Source organism: Pan paniscus, chromosome 4 (genome assembly GCF_029289425.2).
Source record: "Pan paniscus chromosome 4, NHGRI_mPanPan1-v2.0_pri, whole genome shotgun sequence".
In the NCBI taxonomy this organism is placed as follows: Eukaryota; Metazoa; Chordata; class Mammalia; order Primates; family Hominidae; genus Pan; species Pan paniscus.
In genome coordinates, this window is record NC_073253.2 from 14,156,699 (window position 1) to 14,180,543 (window position 23,845).

At 41.2% G+C, this 23,845-nt stretch overlaps 1 protein-coding gene across 1 annotated transcript in view; it reads right to left on the minus strand.

Moving 5' to 3' along the window:
- DNAH5 (dynein axonemal heavy chain 5) overlaps positions 1-23,845 on the minus strand; it is a 332,345-nt gene that overhangs the window by 242,516 nt on the left and 65,984 nt on the right. Inside the window, exons 2-5 of the mRNA XM_008975442.5 lie at positions 10,068-10,202; positions 7,052-7,136; positions 2,226-2,386; positions 1,058-1,279 (exon numbers count right to left, since the gene is read on the minus strand). Of these exons, the coding sequence (XP_008973690.3) occupies positions 1,058-1,279; positions 2,226-2,386; positions 7,052-7,136; positions 10,068-10,202 (603 nt within the window). The remainder of the gene's footprint in view (positions 1-1,057; positions 1,280-2,225; positions 2,387-7,051; positions 7,137-10,067; positions 10,203-23,845) is intronic.

The window sequence follows — 23,845 nt, forward strand, 5'->3', positions numbered from 1 at the left end:
AAGCCTGCACGTTGTGCACATGTACCCTAAAACTTAAAGTATAATAATAATAAAATTAAAAAATTTTTTTAACATGTAGAATGCCAACAATTTTATTTGGTCCAACCTGCAATTTGGTCTGCCCTCCATCACAGTCAATCACAAATATAATTCGGGTGTTAGCTGGAGTCATCCTGTGTCTGTCTGGATAAAATTTGCTTAACTCCCCCATTCCACATCCTTTGGAAAGCATAATGCCCCTTCCCCAATCCCAGCAGGATCAGCATTCCCGGGAGAGGAGGGCAGAGTGTCACACTGTCATCATTACCATAGGATCCATTTCCCTACCTGCCCCTACATTCCTGATCTGGGCTCTGTCATCTCTCTTATTCCCTTATCTTCTCTCTCTCTCCCTCTCTCTCTGTCTCTCTCTCTCTCTCTCTCTCGCTCTATCTTTATCTCTCTGTCACTCCCCCCCCCACACACACACGAGCATACATCCATCAAACTCTGCCCCAAGTAATCACACACACAGATTTATTATAAATAGCACAAATCATACAGAAACTAAATGTCACCTTTGCCAAAATTATTCTTAAAGGCCCTTTTGATCATTGGCTGAATCACAGGATCACACTTGCTCTCTCCAAACATACCAATTCCTCTTTCCTTCTTCTGCTTCTTCAGGATCTCTTCCCACCTCCATCTGCTGCCCACACACCCCCCCCCCACCACACACACACTTCAGTTCCAAATTCCTTTCATTCTAGGATGCACAGCAGTGCCACAAGCATTTCTGACTCTTGCCTTTGGAGTCACTCATCTGACTGACTGAGTAAAGCCCTACAACACTGCCAACGTTTTTATGGAACCCCTGAATGTGTTGATCATTACAAACTGTAGAAATTTAAATCTAATCACCACCACATCTTGAAGGAGCAATAAAATTGCCTACAAAAATTTTTGAAGAACTGAAACATAGAGGAATTAAGACCATCTAAGAGAAGCATTACACACTTATGTACTGTGCTTGTTGACCACCTGATCATTTTTAAAGGAACAGCTTATTCGTCCTCACCTTCTCCTTCAGACTCTCCTGTGCACCCGACAGGACGTTCACAAAGCCTTCCAGGGAGCTCAAGAACTCCTGGCGAATGTTAGCTGCGTCCTGAAGTCCCTCGAGCTCGCCCCAGCCATGGCTCGTGGCTCTGAGAGCAGGAATGAAGATGTCCGACAGCAAACGTCTCACACTGTTGAGCAGGCCTCCATCTGCCGCATCTAACATGTTAAAACTCACCTCCTGGAAAACAAGCAGGAGATCTTTTATTGTAAAAATCATCCTCAAATGCAACACAACTACTAAGTCATTTCTTAAATGTTGTCACTTTACCAAATACCCAGTAAATTATTAGTTTGTGCCAGGTGTGGTGGCTCACACCTATAATCCCAGCACTTTGGGAGGCTGAGGTGGGGGGATCACTTGAGGTCAGGTGTTCGAGACCAGCCTGGGCAACATGGTGAAACCCCATCTCTACTAAACATACAAAAATTAGCCTGGTGTGGTGGCAGGCACCTGTAATCCCAGCTACTCAGGAGGCTGAGGCAGGAGAATCACTTGAATCCAGGAGGCAGAGGCTGCAGTGAGCCAAGATGGCGCCACTGCACTCCAACCTGGGTGACAGAACAAGACCCTGTCTCAAAAAAAAAAAAAAAAAATCAGTTTGACAACCTGGTTAAGAAATAAGCTTTACACTATTCTAAATTGTAATCATCAAAATAAAAGCATGAAATAAATAGAATACCAGATGTTTACCAGTTTATTTGCTCCAAGAAGATAGTGCACCTGTCAGAGGGAAGGGGAAAACTTGTACAGATGCATTTTACTTTGCACAAAAAAATAAAGTTATATATCCACTTTCAGAAATCTTATCTTAAATGTATAAAATTTGCCATTAAGTAAATTATGCATGGGGAATTCTTTAGAAAAAGAAAGCCCTCACTGTTATACACACACCCAGAAGGTTATATCAATTTCTGTTAATAAATTGAATATTAAGTCCTCTTACTCAAAAGATTTAAAGGGAATGTCCTCTTAATTTCTTTCTTTAAATTTTTAAAAAATACTTCTCTGAAAGTAGTTTTAGATACTGTAGTGAATACAATGACTGTCTCCACCAGAGGAATATTTGTGTGCAAGTTGTGTGTTTTTTGGTAATTCAGAGTAAACAATGGCTCTTGCCCCTTACCTGGTGGATGTTGTCAGGGGTGATGGCTTTGGAAGGGTCAGTCCTGATGAAGAACACACATACCCCAGTAAGAGCCACATCATTTCCCTCGGTCACGAACACCTTAGGTTTTTTAATCTTTCCAGAAACAAGATTTACCCCTCCTAGAGAGCCAGGTTGTCCTACAAAAGCAAAATAATTTTAGTTTCACAAATGCTTTTTGCGGTTCATGTGGTTCCCTTTGGAATGAAGTTTCCTTGTTAAAATATTGCCATTTTTGACTTGTCCACGTGCCTTAGGTAGGTCCACCTCTTGAACAATCTCTAGCATGAGCCGTACAGGGATCTTAAAAAATCTGTTTGATTCCAGATCATAGGTTCACTTCAAAATTGTTGTTTCAGGGGCAGTGAAAAGAGGGAAGGAGGACAATGTATCTCCTGGCATGTACTGTGTTCCAGACCCTCTGCTAGGTACCCTGTGTACATTATTAAAACTCACAACCCGGCTGGGTGCGGTGGCTCACGCCTATAATCCCAGCACTTTGAGAGGCCGAGGCGGGCAGATCACCTGAGGTCAGGAGTTCAAGACCAGCCTGGTCAACGTGATGAAACCCTGTCTCTACTAAAAAAAAACAAAAATTAGCTGGGTGTGGTCGTGGGCACCTGTAATCCCAGCTACTTGGGAGGCTGAGGCAAGAGAATCACTTGAACCCAGGAGGCGGAGGTTGCAGTGGGCAGAGATCACACCACTGCACTTCAGCCTGGGCAACAGAGCGAAACTCAGTCTGAAAAACAAAAACAAAAACAACTCTGAGGCAGCTGTGACATGTTCCAAGTCAAACAGCCAATAGGTGGCAGAGCCAAGGTCAAAAACCAGCTCTGACTACAAAACTCGGAACCCCCACTTCCCCATGCTGTCCCTACTCTGTCATAGTCAGCATACCTGGTTATCTTGCAAATACTGCTGCAGTCAGGGTCTTGTAGAGGTAGGACCACTTAATGATTAACAATGTGGGCTCTAGAGTCAGATTCTCAGAACTTCAATCTCAGGCTGCACTCCCAGCCATGTGACCTTGGCAAGTTACTTTATCTTTCTGTGCCTCCATTTTCTCATATTCACATCTTAAAAATGAGAATAATATGGCCGGGTGTGGTGGCTCATGCTTGTAATCCCAGCACCTTGGGAGGCCGAGGCGGGTGAATCACCTAACGTCACGAGTTCAAGACCAGCCTGATCAACATGGAGAAACCCCGTCTCTACCAAAAATACAAAATTAGCCGGGCATGGTGGCACATGCCTGTAATCCCAGCTACTCAGGAGGCTGAGGCAGGAGAATCGCTTGAACCCAGGAGATGGAGGTTGTGGTGAGCCAAGATCACACCATTGCACTCTAGGCTGAGCAACAAGAGCAAAATTCCGTCTCAAAAAAAAAAAAAAAAAAAAGAATGATACTAGAACTTAGCATCTGAAATTGTTGTGAAAATCAACACACTGTGTAAAGTCCTTAGAAAAGCACATAACAATCCTAGCCTCTGTAAGCATTATTATTATCAGTACTTGAACAGTCATCTTTGATTATCCAAGCGTGTGGCTCATTGAGTAGATAATTTAAGTACATAGAATACACTCTGAGCTATTTCATTGTGTTCTTACCTGCCCAAGAAATGTTTAGATCTCCAAATGGACCGGTAGCTCAATCAGGATCACTGCGGTGGGAGGATGGTGCTAATGGTGGACTTTGGGATGGGGAGTGGACCAGAAGTTGAATCCTAAAATCCTGGGATTGGAACCTCTTGGAGTAATCCTCCCTCAGGGATCTTCCTCCCATGGTGCTAGGCTAGAGACCTTGACTGGGGCTTGGACAGTGAACCCTCATTAAAGGTAACTAGAAGATCAATCTCCCCCTCATTCAAAATTGCATCCCGCTCCTGGCTAATATCACCTGGGTCTCATGAGTAATAAGATGTTAGGCAACAAGTTTCAACCAAGGCACCAACGCATGATAGACATCAGAAAACAGAATTTCAAAGGAAAAAAAAAATTCTGCAGAAATTTCAAAGCTGTTGTCCTAGAACTGATTAGACATCTTCTTCCTGGCCCCCATCAGAATGCAAAAGGGTCAAGAGCGTGTAGACTAAGGAAGGATTTTGTGAGGACAGTTATGCTAAGTATTAGTCCGTTTTCATGCTGCTGATGGAGACATACCTGAGACTGGGCAACTTACAAAAGAAAGAGGTTTGATTGGCCTTACAGTTCCACGTGGCTGGGGAAGCCTCACAGTCATAGCAGAAGGCAAGGAGGAGCAAGTCACGTCTTACATGAATGGCAGCAGGCAAAGAGAGGATAAGACCCAAGCAAAACAGATTTCCCCTTATCAAACCATCAGATCTCATGAGACCTATTCACTATCACCAGAACAGCACAGGAAAGACCCACCTCCATAAGTCAATCACCTCCCACCAGGTTCCTACCAAGACATGTGATAATTGTGGGAGTTACAATTCAAGATGAGATTTGGGTGGGGACACAGAGCCAAACCATATCATGCTATGCAAACGGTGAGGTTATAAAGTGTTCCTACTTTTACCTCAGGTCAAGAATGAGACTTCAACTGTCCCAGCTTGCCCAGGACAGGGGGGTTTCCTGGGATGCAGGACTTTCAGTGCTACAATCAGGACGGTCAGTCACTCCAGTCAATAAACAAGGTCTTCAACCCAACCACCTAAAGAGCTTGATTTATGTCTCCCGGAGTTTAGGAACAAAATGACTGGGATATGACACCTGACCAAGAAATCTAAGCACAGTGCTCAATAAGGCAGATAGAGAGAAACTGGACTGCACTGGGAGCTAACAGCACCACCATGGAGGGCAGGGACCTAGGAACCCAGGTGGGGCCCCTGCTGAAAAGAGCCAGACTGGAGCCACCTTAAATCCTACTCAAAAGGAGCACCTGAGGGAGGATGGGACAGAGTGAGCGAGACTGGTGGCTTAGACTACCAAATTTCAGAGGCCATCATCAGGATAGCCTGTCACCTCGGGAGAACCCACCACCATGCCCACAAGAGCAAGGTAAGAGTGCAAGGTCAGCAGCTCATGACAGTGCCAGTCCAGTAAAAACTTTCCTGCCCCTCTTCCCTCTTACCTCTGCCCTGCCTCTGGCCTCACACAGTCAGCCACTTTAGTTAAGCTGATGTGGACAAGGGGTGGAAGACGAAGGTAGGGAGAAGAGCACATGGTCCTCCCTCTTCTCCTACTGAGAAGTTCAACCTTCAGAGAAATGGGAGGTTCAAGGATGAGGAGGGAAGAATAGTTCGCTTTCCATCAACTGGACAGTTTTGCTTTTTGAGTTAAGGTTGTGTTTGTAATTTGAAATGACTATAGAATTTTTTGTAATCTAAGAACATCCAGCAAAGTCACAGGATTGCCTGCATTCTAATCCAAGTTCAGAAGAAGGACTATCACCAGTGAGAAGATTTAAAGGTTAAACTTGGTTTTATGTTTACATCCTACGAACACTTCTTGGTCCAAGTAAAATTTACACAGAAGGCCAGTTTCATCCAGTGCTCCGTTCATGGATAAACTTGATCTTTCATTTGAGCTTATGTTTTGCAATCTGGTGTAGAAACCAAACCTTCTATCTCTTGATTTTTCACTTAAAATGTAATAAGCTTTCTAAGCACAAAATATCAAATTGACAGCTTTGAGAAAATGCCAGTTCGAATTTGCATGCATAATTTCTTCAGTTTTTAAACAAAGAAGTATAGTCTTACTATATGCCAAGAGCAATAGCTATTTTCCCTTTTATCAAATGGGTCATAAAAAGGATGTATATGATATTTTAATATATTAATACATTTAATCAGATATTGACTTATGTTCCTACTTAGGCCTTTAAAATTACATTAATCCACTTAAAAGTAGAATAGACTACGCCAGTTGAATCTATAGAAAGATTTGCAAATTTGGGCCAGGCACGGTGGCTCACGCCTATATCCCAGCACTTTGGGAGGCCGAGGCGGGTGGATCATAAGGTCGAGAGATCGAGACCATCCTAGCCAACATGCTGAAACCCCGTCTCTACTGAAAATACAAAAATTAGCTGGGCGTGGTGGCGCGCACCTGTAGTCCCAGCTACAGGCTGGGACTGTACTTTGGGAGGCTGAGGCAGGAGAATTGCTTGAACCCCGGGAGGTAGAGGTTGCAGGGAGCCAAGATTGCGCCACTGCACTCCAGTCTGGTGACAGAGAGAGACTCTGTCTCAAAAAATAATAATAATAAATAACAACAACAACAAAAAAGATTTGCAAATTTTTCATAAATGAGAATGATGAAACCTGTCATCCAATATTATTTATTTAAAGCAGAGTCAGTAGAAAATTAACACAATGTGATAGCTAACTAAAAAGGGGTGTTACACATACTGGCAATAATTCCTATGTTAAAAAGAAATACTGCCTATATACATGTGAAACAGGTGCCCATTATAAGTTCTAGAACATAAAACACAGAATGAACTAGAATATAAGAAAAGGAAGTCAAACGTAATCTACTTTATTATCTTCATTGCCAGCACAGCCTGAGAAGGAAAACGAGACAACTCCAATAAAGTTAGAACAACCAGGCTAAATACCAACTGTAATCTGTCCTCCATCCTTGAGGTGAAACAGAACTTCTTCCACAGGGCCACACCCTACACACTAATGGTTTCCCACATGGACCCACACACGCACCTCCCTCCCGCCCGCAAGGTGAAACAGGTCCGTTCTCACAGTAGCTTTCTTCTTCAAGCTACCCTCAGATAAATCTAATAACTCATTTCTGGGTTATGTCACATCAAATTCAGATACCTGTTTCTGCTTCCTCCACATCTTGATAGTAAAACATGAGGTGTCGGAGACCTCCAACAGCAAAAAGTTGATCAATTCTTTCAATCTGGGAAAAAGAAAAAGGCAAGATAATGATTTTCAATCCAAATTAGAAACTGCAATTAAATCAGCATTAATAATATAAAAAAGGAAAATTTACTGTCATCTTTCTTATTCAAACAGGACTGCATCTAATGTATCCTATAAAAAAGGGAGCATTTACATCAAAAGAATAAATGTCTCACCATAGTAAAGACTCTGTTCAAAAAAGTAATTTCATGAATCATAGAAATATTTGCTACTTATGCACATCTGAAAAGCATGGTCCATCCATATTTGCAAATTCCCTAAAGTGTTGAGCTGTTGAAGGGAGATTTAAATAGAGATGAGTGCTTCAGTCAACTGCAGATAAGCAAGAACAAACCTTTCAAAACTTAGTCTAACACTCTAGAGATAATTAATATTAAATTACAATAATCACCAAAACTGCCATGAGAACATATCTGACTATGAACACACCTTCCAGTAAGGAACCTGGCACTAAGCTGGGACTAAGAGTCCCATCCCTGAGGTTCGCTGTAAGTCTACAAGTCTAACAAATGGCCTGCTACCAACAGAAACACTTCTTTTAAATAGTCAATAGCACAGTTTGGAATTCATATGAAAATAAAAAGATAAAATCCACACACCCGTTAGGCATTAGGATGGCTACCACCAAAAAACAGAAAATAGCAAGTGCTGGCGAGGATGTGGAGAAACTGGAACCCTTGAGCACTACTGGTGGGAATGTAAATGGTGCAGCCGTTGTGGAAAACAGTATGAAGGCTCCTTAAAAAACTAAAAATAGAATTGCCACATGATCCAGGAACTCCACTTCTGGGTATATATCCCAAAGAATTGAAAGCAGGCTCCCAAAGAGATATTGGTATACCCATGTTCATAGTAGCATTACTCACAATAGCTTCCACAAAAGATGAAAGAGACAGATAAAGCGATAAACAAAATGTGGTATACATATACAAGGGAATATAATCCAGCCTTAACAAGGAGGGGAATCCTGGCACATGCTACAACATGGATGAAGCTTGCAAACCTTACACTAAGTGAAATAAGACGATCCCAAAAAGATGAACACTGCATGACTCCACTTGTGTGAGGTACCTATGGAATAGTCCAATTCCTAGAGACAAAAAGTAGAATGAGGGGGTTGCCAGGGGCTGGAGGGAAGGAGGACTGTGGAGTGGTAGTTTAATGGGTACAGCGTTTCTGTTTTTGTAATAAAAAGCATTCTGAAGATTTATTGCACAGTAATGTGAACGTACTTAACACTAATGAACTGTACACTTAAAATGGTTAAGATGGTGAATTTTATGTTATGTGTATTTACTACATCTTAAAATAATGTTTTTAAAGGATAAAATCTAGCCTGAACAATTAAACGTGAAAAATAAGTCCCCTTCAATTTCCACCATGATTGAAGATGCCACAGGGACGAGGAGGAAGGACTCCCCAAGATTCAATTCCAGGCCAAGAATGCGGTGAAGGGCATGCTTCCATCACAGCCAGTATTGAAGCTCCTATCCCTCCCCTCTGTGCTTGAGAGCCTGAGCCAGATGCTTTCTTTAAACCTCCAGGTTCTGACATTCCTGGGTTCTGACCTTGACATAGGAGTTTAACCTGGTATCCCTACAGAGCTGAACTTTTGCCTGCTTCTTCCCCTTGCATATTCCCAAATCCAGATGTCTGAATTGGGAAGCAGGGTGGAGTTAAGCATTTCACCTCTGGAACAATCTCCCCAAGTGGCCCTCTCTGCTTTTATGTCTCCATATTCTGGGAATAATATTATCTACCTCCTGGTATTATGAAGATGGAAATGAAGTCACAGATGAAAGAGACTGAGAACAGGGACCGACACATGGTAAACATTCAATAAGTGTCAGCTATGAGGAGAAGGAGAAAGAGGAGAAGCACATTTCCTCAGCTCCTGCTTGATCCATCCTGTAGTTTACCCATTTTCGTGTTATCCATTCTTAATTGTTCCCCAACTCCTACTAACCCCACCAGAGTAGCCCAGCAGGAAGGAATGAAGCCAGTGGTGTGCCACAGATGGCTCGTACTGGCCCAGGATATCCAATGGATCATAACTCTTTCCAACTCAACATTTCGTTAACATGATGATAGTGGTTTGGAACCAGCCATTGTGGGAGAATTTACACCACAGAAATTAGCAGATTTTCAAACTAGTACCTCCCTGCCTACTTCTTCCAACCTTGCCCAAATCCAGTTGTTAAAATTTACAAGACTACCACTGAAAAGAATTCCCAACGGCGTGGCACCCTGTCAGCAAAAAGGGCTTGTCTCCTTTCTTTTTTTTCCTAATGTCTAATTAGTTTCTTTAAAAAATCTTCAGGAATCATCATAGGGCTGCTTATATGCTTTTCTCACTGCCCAGGAAATTATATCTTCCCATATTTTGGCCTTCCCCAACCAAGGTCAAACACAAAGCAAATCACACCCCCAGTTTTAAAGAAAAATTGTAGCAGAAGATGGGAACCAAAGCAAGCAGGTTAGGAACAAAAGAAAGCAGGTTCAGTTGTCAAACCAAAGTGAAAGCCAGAAAATCATGGCACAAATCCAGTGCCTAGAACAGGGGAAATGCACACAAGACGAATCGGCAACTTGAGAGGAGATTCTGTTCCCCAGCTTTAGTTTCCAAAATGGCATGAGAGCCCAGCTTCACTGGATGTAGACAGATGCAGACAATGCCATCAGAATCACGGAATTCAAATCACAATTATAAATGCCCCTATTCAACATGGAGAGCTGGAGAGCCTTAAGCTCATTCTGCAAGCACCAGTACAGAGTCAGAATGGAGCCCTGTCCACGTTAAGACAGGCACCTCCCTCTGGGCACAGCATGGGATCCTGCCACAGGACTGTGTCAACAGACCATCTGTGCCCTCCATAATCAAGTCAGTGAGAAGTCAAACGCATCCCACCTGATTCCCTTCAAGAATGGCATCCTCCACTTCGGTTTTGTTCAGGTCCAAACAGGAAGCCACAATTGCAAATAAGTAGTTATGCCTCGCATCCAAAAGAGCCCGCTTGGCTTCCTTCTCTTCCTTCAGTCTTTGCTAAAAGAAAAGAACAAAAATGTTACATGGAAACTGCTGTTCTCAAGTGGATTCATTTTGTAATAATTTCATACAATTGTTGTTTTTTCAAGTCTTAGGTATCCAGATAACAGACAGCTTAATGGTACCAATTTTTATGTACTATCTTCTATTTTTAGAAATAATTTATTTCTCTTATGAAAATAAAGCATGCTCATTGTTGTGAAATTGCCTAATACAGAGAAGCCAAAAGAGAGAAAAATCATCTGCCATCCAGAAATTATTATTGTTAACATTTTGTTCTAAATCTTTACACACCTATTTCTATGCATATATAAGCATTCAACAGAATATCAAAAAAAGAGATCTCCATTTTTGTAAACATTTTCCTAAGCCATTAAAGTAATATTTTTTCTACAGTATCTCCTATCTTTATTGTTTATCTACAGCTACATATTTGGTCTTGAAATTAACTTCTGAATACCATTGCTTGCTCTTTAACTATCAATTGTTAATTATGAGAATAAGGCATGCTTAATGTAACCAATGTTGGCAGTTTGAAGCATGTCTTTCCTTATACTGTATGATCATACAATCCTATTCAAACATATGCACACACCTATATTTACATCATACTATCAAATGTTTTCATGCATTTCTCCCTTAACAATACATCATGGACTTCTTTCTAGTTTAATACAGACTATTCCATCCTGTGTAAAAGCTGCAAAAATATTCAGTATGAATGTACCATACTTTATTCAACTATTTTGACACTGGTAGACATTCGGCTTCCAATTCATTCTTGGAATAATACATTACCTTTAATGCCAACCAGTAGCTCCCACTGGGAAGAGGAAAAGTGGCCCCTCTGGATCCCTTCTTTTAATCAACAAACATTTGTTAAACCCCTAATATGTGCCAGCACTGAAGAGACTAACACTACCTGGTAACCTCAAAAAAGCTCATGGCCTGGCTGGCAGGATGTGAGCTGAGAATTTAAATATGACAGATGGCATGGCAGTTGCCACAGGGGCATCAGATTTATGGGTCTCCAAATGCAGGGGCATTTATGGGTCTACAGAGAAGGAGCAAAAAGAAGGGTCTCCCACTCTAGCCTGGAGTTGATAAGGGGTAGGGGTGGGGATGACAGGACAGCTTTCAGGAGGAGGTGGCTGAAGCCTAGCATTGAAGGAGGGTTGGTCATACTCCTAGGACAGTCGCCTTTCCGCATACACAAAGGCTGAGAGGCACACAAAAGCACATTCTGAAAACCACAAGGTAGCCAGGATGTGTGAACTAAAAAGGACTAGGAAAACATAATAGGAAATGAGGAAAAAGTCAGATCATAAATATTTTCTGAACCACATTACAAAGTTTAACTGTTATGTAAAATCCACGGAGAATCACTGATGAGTTTCAAATCAAGAGAGATAGGTGCTTAGCTGTCTGTGCAGCACTAAAAAATCCATCATTCTGGCAGCAGTGTGGAAAGTAGGCTGGCGTGATGCATGCCCAGAGGCAGTCAGGTGGGTGATGGTGGCATTCCCAGACACTGGGTTCATCAAGAGGAACAGGTTGAAGCAACACAATCATAAGTTCAGCTTTTGGATGTGTAAGATTTTGAGGTGACTCAATACACAGGTGGACGAGGCAGACAGGCCACTGGAAATGTTCAAGGGGAAATTGCATTGCAGATACAGATAACATGCAGGTTCTCAATTTAGCACGATGACTTTATGAGACAGACCATTCTTGCTGTGAGGAGCAGTCCTGTGCAATGTGAGGTTTTAGCAGTGCCTTTGGTCTCTAACTTCTAGGTCCCAGTAGCCTCCACCACCAACTCCTGAGAATAAAAAATGTCTCCAGACATTGCCAAATGGCCCCTGTGGGACAAAATAACTTCTCCTGTTCAGAACCACTGATATGATACAGACATATATATAGATATAGACATAGGCACATATAGACATAGACATAGAGAAGGCAGTCAATATAAAAGCTACAATGTCAAATCAGTGTGAAAACAATGTGGTACCTGTTGGAGTTGTGCAGTACAGAACCTGCAAAAGTACACATCAACAGCTCTTTCAACCAGCAGGTGGTATGTGCATTCAATAAATATTTGTCAAATGAATGAATAAATCAAAGTTTAAACCATGAGTGCAGATATGATTTTCTAACAGACATATTGAAATGAAAACACACTAAAAAAGTGAAGAAAATTGGGGACCACCAGTATCCCAGGAGCAAGGAGAAAAAGAAGTGCAAATAAAGAAAGCTAAGGATGAGGTTGGGCACAGTGGCTCATGCCTGTAATCCCAGCAGTTTGGGAGGCCAAGGCGGGTGGATCACCTGAGGTCAGGAGTTCAAGGCCAGCCTGGCCAACATGGCAAAACCCTGTCTCTACTAAAATACAAAAATTAGCCAGGCATGGTGCCATGTGCCTGTAATCCCAGCTACTTGGGAGGATGAGGCAGGAGAATCACTTGAACCCAAAAAGCAGAGGTTGCAGTGAGCCGAGATTGCACCATTGCACTCCAGCCTGGGTGACAGAGTGAGACTCCACCTCAAAAAAAAAAAAAAAAGCTAAGGATGAATGTGCAAAGAGATAGAAAGGAAACCAAGAAACCGTAGTATCAATAAATCATGGAGAGTGACCAATAGAAACAATGCTACACAGGATTGGTTGGGTTAATTAGGATATCTTTAGGGATTGTGTTTACAGGATGGTTGCAGCTTCTCACAGCTCTTTTGCAGTGTGACTGTGCCACTAACCTGTCAAGAAACAGACTGTATTTCCCCTCCCCTTGAATTTGGCTAGCCCTATGGCCAGTTTTCACCAAAAAAAAATCTGAGGGTAAATGAGATGGGACTTCCTAGGCTAGTTCTTAAGAGATCTTCACCTTCTGCCTTTGCACTTAGAATGTTGCCTCAGAACTCAGCCATGTAGGGAGACCACATGGAGGAGAACAAAACCTTCTGGTCAGCGGTACCATCTGACCTTCTAGCTGACCCCAGCACCAACTTTCAGTCATTTGAGTAAGCTGTCTTGGATGTTCCAACCTAAGTTTCCCCTACAGATGACAGAAAGCCAGCCAATGGCACCTGCAGAAGAACCACCCAGCAGAGCCCAGTCACTCACAGAATAAAGAGAGATAACAGATGATTGTTTCTGCTTTAGGCCCTTAAGTTTTGGTATGGTTTGTAATGCAAAAATAAATAATAGAGTAATTTTGTTAGAATAATTTCACTGGTTGGACAGAAATAAATATAGACTTGAGAAAAGGATGATTGGGAAAAGAGAAATATAAAAATGCTGAATATAAACTACTTTTTCCAGAAACTTGACTATAAAGGAATAGGGTATCGTAGTAATAGAGAGGAAAATTTAGAGTCAAGAAAGAATTTTTTAAGGTACAAAAGACTTATGGAAAAGTAAAGATGAAAAAGTTGGAGATTTCAGAGCAATTGAAAGGTTATTGTTAGACCTATGTAATTGACATACATTTCTCTGAACTTGAAGGACTACCTATCTGAGAGACAACTTTGCTGGGGAGGTGGCAAGAGGCAGGATTCGGGTTTAAAAAATAGATAATCTACCTGTTTTCTCACCATTTCTTTAAAAACAAACATGTTAGTTCATTCCATAAACATCAAATAAAAGTACATTTAAAACTTTTTTCAAATGTCACTAAAGCCAGGAAGATGTCCTGTTGTTTTGAATTGTTTTCTGCCTTCCTGGCAGGGAGAAATAAAAGACTTTTCTCTAAGTGATCACTCTAAGTTTGTGCTAAATATCTTTAGCAGCTTGAGAACTCAGAGGTCAACCAGGGAGCCAGGAATTCAGCAACAACACAAAGAGATGGCAAATGCTTGGTAGCCAAAACTAAAAATAAAAGAAGTAGACAGCCAGAAGATTCAAGATGTAAAGGAACTGAGGGCTTCCAAAGAGCACAGAGATTTAAAAAAGATTCTTCCATGGCAAGGAACTGAGGCGTTCCAAAGAACACAGAGATTTAAATAAGATTCTCCCATGGCAACACATTACTTCATAACCCAATTGTTTCTGATTCCAGAGGAAAAAATATTCTAATGAAAAAGAGGGAAATCACTCCCTAAAATAGAAGACTAATTATTCTATTTTTACTTAAATATCACAGGAGAAAGAAACTTCCAAAGCGGCTTTATTTATACAAAGCTAATTATTGACATATTTTTAAGTAAATGTTTTCAGAAGTTATTTAATATATTTAAAAGCACGTTAAGACTTGAATATATTTTCTTATGTAAACTGATTGTTCTATTGCCTGAAGACAAGTAATATGAAGTCAATCCTAGTGTCATATAGATGAAATGCCACAATGTTTATCAATCTCAACTTTCATTGCATTACACTAAGGTATCCTGGGAATATTGAAATTGCTTTTTAACTACCATAAAAAAGTCAATAATGTCAAACAAATATTTAGTAATTAGAACAGCGCACTGTCAATCCGCAGACCTAACCCTGCAGCTTTCTGGCTGCTAAGGAACTGCAGCAACAAGCAGTCAGGTGACTAGTTCTTTGGGGGTTGGCTTGTGCTGCTGGCCTTTGAAACACCTAGGACACTTGCAAAGTGAAGGCAGAGAGGGATTAAGAAGGCAGGAGGTAAACTATGTCAAGACTTTTCTGGAGTCCTACTAAAATTGTTTTGCATTGCATGAAAAAGCACCAATGAACAGGGGTGGGGAACATGGCCAGAAACCTATTCAATGTCCAAGGAAATCTAGAGCAGCATTAAAACATTGCGGCAATTTGTGATATGTTATTAGTGCCTTAGAATGGGAGAGTGGCTAATGTACTACCTCACAAGAAAGAAGCTCTGCTTCCCAGGTAGCCAATCCCCCATAGACAAAGGAGCACTGATGTCAGAATGAGGTGGTAAGGTTCTAGTCCCAGCTCTGACACTAATTGCAAGACCTCACATCTTTCATTTAACCTCTCCAGGCCACAATTTCCTCAATTACAAAATGAAAGTGTTGGACTAGGTGACAGCCAAGGTTCATTCCTTCTTCAATATGTGGACTACTTCTCATGACTTCAAACGTTTACACAATCTACAGGCTCAAAATTTTAAAATACAAATCCTAATGAATACCCCAAAAAGCTCTGTGACTGTCTCAAAACTAATCTATCCATCTGATGTTTAAAAAATACTAACATTTGCCTTTAACTCTGTAGAACCAAAGTCCAAGTCTGCATGCTTATATACACAAACTGTGTATAAACTACATACATGATCAGTCTTTCATTTTGTCTCTAGGCTTATAATCCTCAACTATATGGGAGACCTTATAGAAATGAAGATAAAAGTAAAATGGAGATAAAAGTCCCAACTTGAAAGAGGTTTGTGAGGGTTAAATTGCATGCAGTTTGGTGATCACACTAAATCAAACAGCACTCGAATTAAAATGGCATGACCAAGGATTTGATCCTGGACATCAAATTTTAAGTGAAACAAAACATTTTCATAACGATTTCTTTTAATTGTACAAATGTTTAAGCTTCCTACACCCTTATGAAGCTCTGCCTTGTTGACAGGTTTGTTCCTGACACAGATCTACTCCACTGACCCCATTGGCAGCCAGCAGAAGTGGATGGAGGATGGGGCTATTGGGTCTGAGAGTTCTTTTGTGCCTAAGTAAGGACATCTTTTCCCAGACCCTCCTGAAGTGTATATTTTGCATTGTTTGCCCTGGTTGCATTGCCAGCTTGGTTCTGTTAGTCATCATTTGCTCACTATGTTTTGGTTTAATTGTCACAAAATCCCTACGAAGCAGACATTATTATCTCCACACCAGGAAATCAAGACTATGGACCATTAACCGCTTTCCCAAAAGCACACAACTAAGAAAGTGGCAGGGTTGGGAATCAAGCCCTTGCTGTCCACAGGACCAGACCAAGACATAGGATGCCCAAGGGCAACTAAGAATTTTGCATAACTTCAAATTGATATTCCATAAGCACTTTTTAAAAAATATGCGCTTAACAGTTATCTAGTGTGCTCTAGCAGGAGACCCCATACAAGGGTTATACGAGGAGTTGTAGATGGAGACCAGTTAACTAGCACTGATTTCCTGAGTTATATCAGTGGTATTTTAGTGCCAGTGTGGACTGGTACCCAGGTGCTTCCAGTTGGGATGAATGTATTCAGTTCTCACTGCACTCCTGTGTCTCTCAGAAAATGATAACACCGTCACCCCATCTTCTACTCCTGAAAGTGTCTCGGAGGTTAGTTCCTCATTTGGGTAGTCAGTAGGTGACGCTCCAGATTCCCCCTACTCACTGCTGCTTCCATCTGACAGTATCACTGTTATCGACATCATACTGCATATACCAGGTCCTCATACAATACCTTTGCACGGGGAAGTGGGTAGGGAAAGGAATGGGTTCTGCAGCCAAAGAATATTTGGTTGTTAAAAGAAAAAAGTTTTTCTAGGTGACATGATTAGCTTTGTTGCACATCTGAATCTGAGAAAGAGAAAGAGATCTGACTTAAGGAAGTTCAGTTGCACACATTGAAATGAATATATTTCTATTTGTTTGACTTGAGCATTTTGTTCTTTATATATCTGTATTCATACAGTAATGTAACAAATATAATAGAGAATAATATAGGTTAAAATCCCCATCTGAGATCATTGTAAATAATGTACTCTATGAATTACAGCCATTCTCCTATCCCCATCCAAGGTTTCCGTTTCTATGGTTTCCATTACCTGTGGTCAACCTTGTTCCAAAAGTGTTAAATGGATAATTTCAGAAATAAACAATTCATAAGTTTTAAATTTTGTGCCCTTTGGAGTAATGTGATAAAATCTCATGCCGTCCAAATCCATACCACCCGGGATATGAACCATCCCCTCATCCAGCATCTCCACACTGTAGACATTACCTAACCATTAATCATCAACATCGTCTGCTCCCGGCACCCAATCATTGACATCATCATAGCTCAATGATCCAGGATCACCCAAAGCACACGGTCCTCCTGCTATACCATCAGATGGTCAGTAGCAGTCAAACACTATATCACAATGCCTACAGCATTCACCTCACTTCATCTCATTATGCAGGCTTCGTGTCACCTCACATCCACACATGAAGGGTAGACACAGTACAATAAGATATTTTGAGAGAGAAAGAGAGACCACATTCACACAATTTTTATTACAGTATATAGTTATAATTGTTCTGTTTTATTATTATTGTTGTTGTTAATCTTTTACTGCACCTAATTTATAAGTTAAAGTTTGTCATAGGTGTATATATGTACATATGTATATATAAAAATGTAAATATATAAATGTACATATATATACATATATATGAAAAAAACATAGTATATATAGGTTCAATCCTACCCATGGTTTCTGGCATTCAGTGGGGGTCTTGGAATATATTCCCCCTGGATAAGACAGAACTACTATATGGTTAAAGTTCCTTATCTTAAATAATTAAGGTAAATACATCCATGACTGATTTCCCTTTGGCTGTCAAAGTCAATCTCAAGTCCACAGATAATTGATCACTTGATGAGAACACAGTGCTAACGAAACCAAGGACATGGATTTGATCATCTCAGGCAAGCTAACTTCACTTTATTTCACTTTCCCCAACTGTGGATGAATCAGGACAAATTCACGAGCAGAAAAAGAAAATTATTCAACGTGTATGCCTGGCTGAAATACCTGGTTATTGGTAAAATATGTGTTTCTTTTCTTTCTTTAAAGACACCAAATGGTTTAGTTCTCCTATCTGCCACATATATTACCTGATCCTTCTTATCTCCTGAGCAGTAAAACAAAGTAAATAACAAGAGAATCTCATCATTCCTACAGAGCACCAGCTTTACAGGGAAGGGATGTTTTCCATTTTGATTTATTCGATAGCAGCAGTGCCAACAACAGGCCCTGGCACACTGAAGATCCTCAATTAATATCTCTAAATAATTTAAAAATTATTTTACAAGTCACTCTCAAGTAATTAAGGGCTGGAACAAATTATTCTAGACCAATGTGAGTCCACGATTGCAGAATCAAAATTAAGCCAATAGGATCCATGCTGTTGTGCCTGGAACGTAAATGACTACACAGAATTCTACCCTGGGTAGGATAGTAGCTCCCCCTCAATTTACAGCAAATACAGCTAACCTTGCTTTACCTGCCTCCCATTTTATTTTGTTGAATTAGAGAAACTGAGGGAAGCAGTTCTCTAACTCATTTACCCTTAGAGCCCTCTACAATCAACCCTATTTCCCTGTCTTCCCCAGAGAAAAGCCTCCCTCTTTGTCTTCCGGCTCTTCTGTTTCAACCCACAGGGCCCCATCTCCTTTCCCAGCCTCTCCCAGAGAGAAGAGGCTGCTCTGTGATGCTTCCCAGCCCAGCCTAACCTGCTCTTTAATTGGCTGGGAGAACCACAATTTAGAGACTCTCCACTCCTAACTGTACTTTTCAAGTCTCGCCTTTTCTGACTCCCCTTTCGTTTCATTTTTCCCGGTGAAGGGCCACAGCTGCAGAGGAAGCACCGCACCTCCTTCCAGAATTAAGCACACTTCAGTAAAGTGGCTTCGGGAAAGAAAAGAGATGACACGCTGGCTAATCCCACTCACAGCAGGTGCTTTAGTGAAGCCCTCCTCTATTTAACAAGAGCCACACTTTCCTCTATTGCAAAGAGATAGCACTTAAGCGTGTGGTACCATCCATTTTCTTCTGTCCAGGGATAAACTTTGGCATCCTGTCTATTTTTGCTGGCGTTCCCAAGGCCTCTAGCTCTCCCTATTTACTCACTCCCTTACCTATCATTCCTTCCAGGCAAATAAAGAACTCTCTCTTTAGCATTTACGATGTGTGAATTTTTCACCCAGACCAACCCCAAATCTGCTGTAGGCATATCCCAGTGTCCACAGCCTCACCTCCCCCGACATTCCATCATCCAAATTCTAACTTAGAGTCTGTTTTCTGCACACCAAATTTCTGGACCTGAAGTGAGATCTGGTGGACCTTCACATGGCCATATATCCTCTTTCCCTAACCCCACAGTGATTTCACTCCAAAATCAGAAATGCCTCTCATGCAGAATTTCAAGAGGTCTCTCTGGCAGCAGGGACCATATAACTCAAATGGCCCTTACCCATATGCTAAAAATATATATATATAATATGTCACCATTCACGTTATATGTGGCACAGGAGTGGAATTCCAAAACTTCCCTTATTCATACAACAAACCACTGTGCTTAAAGCTGGCCACTCATTGGAATCATTGGAGAGCAGTAAAATACTGATGCCTGGGCCTCCCAACCCTGAGAAACTCTGATTTATCTGGTCAGGTGCGGGGCCCAAGCACCGGCATTTCTCCAAAGCTCCCCTGGTGATTCTAATGTACAGCCCAGCCTGACATCACTGTTCTCAAGGAAGTCATTTTACAAATTGATCCTGATGGATTAGTATGACCGAGTTCTCACTTGAGGTAGAAACTTAACAGAGAAAGCTCAAGGACATAAATTTTGGGATCTTCTAACTCTAACTTCTCCTTTTCTCCTTATTAGACTTGTGCAAAAATTGAATGATAGAAAGAACAAGTTCAGCTCTAAATTCCATGGCATCTAGAAGGGTTTTTCCCTGTCATATCACAGAGCACAGCACTTAGTACAAAGTAGGCATCCAAGAGAGATTTGTGGAATGGATAGGTTTTGCACATACAGTTACATTCCCCCAGGGTCTAGCTATGGCATGATAATGATGGGGCATCTTTTGGCCTTAACTAGTTCAGGCTAGAGAGTGCTCAGTGGGCCTTTACAAGCAGCACCAGGACTGGCACAATGGCTCATGTCTGTTATCCCAGCACTTTGGGAGGCTGAGGCGGGAGGATTGCTTGAGGCCAGGAGTTTGAGATCAGTCTGCGCAGCATAGCAAGACTCCATCTCTACAAAAATTACAACTAAAAAATTAGCCAGATGCGGGGATGCATGCCTATAGTCCTAGCTACTGAGGAGGCTGAGGTGGAAGGATTGGTGAGCCCAGGAGTTCTAGGCTGCAGTGAGCTACGATGGCGCCACTGCAGTCCAGCCAGGGTGACAGAGTGAGACTGTCTCTAAAAATGAAAAAACAATTTTTAAATAGACAGTACCTCTCTCTTCCCAGCTAAACCCTAGATCCATTCACCTTCCAGTGCTCTAAGGAAATGGTTTTGATCTGCTCTATGTGAAATTTGTTGACTTGGCCAAACAGGTCTGGGCCTGATTAACAGCACACTGAAAATGGTTTGGTTAATTTGCCAGAGAATGAGAAAACTGACATCTTTTCAGATTTCAAAAGATAATCTGAGAGCAAAGGTTCTTTCTGTCTTGGCTTCTACTAAGCACCCCACTGGAAACAATGGCTGCCCTCCTGCAGAGCTTCTCAGCGGGAGAGGGAGGTGTGCTCTCTTCCCCCACAGCTTCTACCCACAAGAGATTCACCGTTCAGAGAAAACCTGCAGCAATCTGAAAGTTCATGAGCAACAGCATTCCCTAACACAAACACATACAGCACAAAACAGGAACAACACACATTCCGCTGCAGTGGGGAGAAGACTTTTCTCCATTTTAAAACCAGCTTTGCAATTAGGTAAATTTAACAGTCTAGAGGACTACCATCTATCTTTCAAGTTGTTCCTTTTTCTGGAAGTCAACAAAGTCAACCAACAAAGTTATAGACTTCAGTTTCATTTTAGGGAATTAAAGAAAAACAGAATTCACAAGTCTGGAATTCATGTCCATCTTACACCTGTAACTTGGTACTAAGCATTCTTTATCTCTGAGAAAAGCAGAAAAAAGACAGACATCAGATCTGGACCATAATTTTTGCAAATGAGCGAATGAATATATACAGAATAATTTCAAGTTTTTTAATGAAAATAATGTGTGTTTATTATACAAGAGAAAAGACATATGGCTTGACTTTGTTTATGGTACATTTGGTTGTTACTGGCATGATATTTATGGATAAAGTCAATTATTACATTACAGTAGCCTAATTATAACATAGCATCATTTCAATAATAGTTCCAGACCTTAGCGTGGAACTTAGTTAAATATATATGGACTTGTAGTTAAATACATGCATACTTATAGTTAGGTAGCTCTGGAATGTTTCCCATTGGTCGTTTTCGATCATGAAGTTATAATATAATAAGCTATCTTATCAGTTGACAAACTTTCTTTGCTTGGCCAAACTTTAGTCAGGTTCCTGAATCTTCTCCTAGGCCCATCTGTACACTTCCTTGTAAAATCTAGTTTTAGCAAAGAACTCTGCTAAGTCAGTTAACAAGAACCCCTGTAGAGGGTACTCAATATCTGATCACCGTCAGTCGCTGGATTGGGTTCCTCATCCTCCACCATCCCCCACATGCTGTCTCATCCCCCTGGCCTTTCTTCAGCAAGAATCCTGGTAGGTCGTCAGTTTAGCCAGAATCCCCCTCCCCATTGATGTTTCCTCTAAGCACTTTCCTATCCACTGACCCCTGCCCTGCTCCTTGGCTACAAATCCTCACTTGGCCATGCCACATTCACAGTTGAGCCCAATCTCTCCCATCACTCCCCAGATAGGTCCTTATACCTAACATGACGGTCATGAATAAAGTCTTACTTTACCATGCTTTAACAAGTGTCGCTGAATAATTTTTTTCTTTAACACAGTGCACTAAGTAGAAACTGTGTAATTATTTACATAATCCACTGCAATACTATTAAGGTAATTCTGTTAATATTATACTTCAGTGGAGTGAACCAAACCAGCATCCTAAATATATAATTGAAACCTCCAAAATACTTGACTTACTCTCAAAACATTGTTCATGTCAAGGAAGAATAATTCATTAATTATATCTGAGATTTTATCATCAATTGTGGTGTTTCAGACTTGGTACTGAAGCACAGGAAAAATGTTCAGACATGTGAAATGTTTAATTCATTCAACTTATTCCACAAGCATATATTAAGGACCAAGCATATACTATGGACCAAGCTCTGTGTTAAAGGAAGATTATTTTAAAATGAAGAGAACTCACAATCTAGCAAGAGAAAGAGACATGTGGGTAAATGTCATTTCACTACAGTGATGTGACAAGGACTCTATAAGACATGGAAGGAAAGTGCTGACAGGGTACAGGAAGGAAACTCGCACCTCCTCCTCAAAGTGTCAGGGGACGCTTCTCAGAGGAGGTAACACTAGCACTTGGTCTTAAAGAATAAGCAGTGCATGGACTGGCTGGAGTCAGCTCTTCCAGAATGGTCTTCTAACTCCAGCAAGCAAGTTCAGGGGCTTGGCTGGAAGACGCTCACCTTGGGAAGGATGCATCAGAATCTTGTGGCTTGGGCAAGTGAGGGGTGGCAGGTGGTGGCATACTTAAAAAATTCAGAGGTAGATGCCTGCTCTTTTGTGGTAAAAACAACAGGCTAGGGGGGATCATGTGAGCTTCTGGGGATACACAAAAGACACAGTGATCAAGCCCAGTAGGAAGCATGGGTTAATGGTTGAGAACTGAGTCCTAGAGAAACCTCCAATTTCTTCTGACATTAATTGGCAGTGGAAGAGGTTTCCAAATCCCTCTCTATGCATTTGCATAATAAAAAGCTGCTGAGCTGAGCCCTATGCTAGGGAAGCTCATTCTTCAATGTGATTTCCAAAGGCACAGCCATGCATCCCACTGTCTGTGACCTCATTTGCAGGCATATAGAACAGGGGAGTGATTTCAAAGCCTAAACCTTGCAGCCTAGAATCTGCCTTAACTATTTCTAATCACCAACTAAAGTTTACAGGTTTGAAAGAATACAAAGTGCCCAAACCACCATGAATGTGTTTTTGACCCCAGGAAAGCATCTTCCCAAAAGATGCAGCATGAATTTCTATGTGTGTAGTTTAAGCGGCAATGTGCAGAAAAGCCTACAGATGCAAAATTTTTTTTATTTAAAAAATGAATATGTAGCCTATGCACCATGTGAACATTAGTTAAAAAATGTGTTTCTCGCAAATTCATCAGTGTGTGACTTTGAACCTTTTTCAAGTTTTTTTTTCCACCCAGGTGTGACAGATGATAATCCCAAACACACATGTAAAGGTACAGACAACAGCACCTTACCGTTAAAACTCGAGTGACGCTCTGCTTCCAGAGCTGTCTCCTCCCAATCCTAAACATTGTAGCCGGGCATGGACAGGCTGGAGTCAGCTCTTCTGGAATGGTCTTCTAACTCCTGGCAGACCTGCTCAACATCCAACAGGCTTCCAAATGGAAACTTTTACTTCCATTTTACTTTCACATTTCTAATTTGCATGTATTATTCACTACGTTCACCGAATAAAAATTAAAACTCCACTTATACCACTCAAGTTTTTCTCCTAGAGTGTCTGCCCTGGGCCTCTCCTCTCTCTCGAAGCCTGGTGTTGTTAGGGTAATATTGTTTATACACTATACAGTTGAACCATGCCTCTTAATCATGTTTATCAAGCAATCAAAGCATTTTAACTGCTCGGTAGCAACACAACTCCTTCTGTTGTTCAATTAATTCTATTCACTGCCCAATAATAAGCATTGAGTCAACAGTGATATCTAAATAGTTTCTTTGAACAATGAGAAACTTT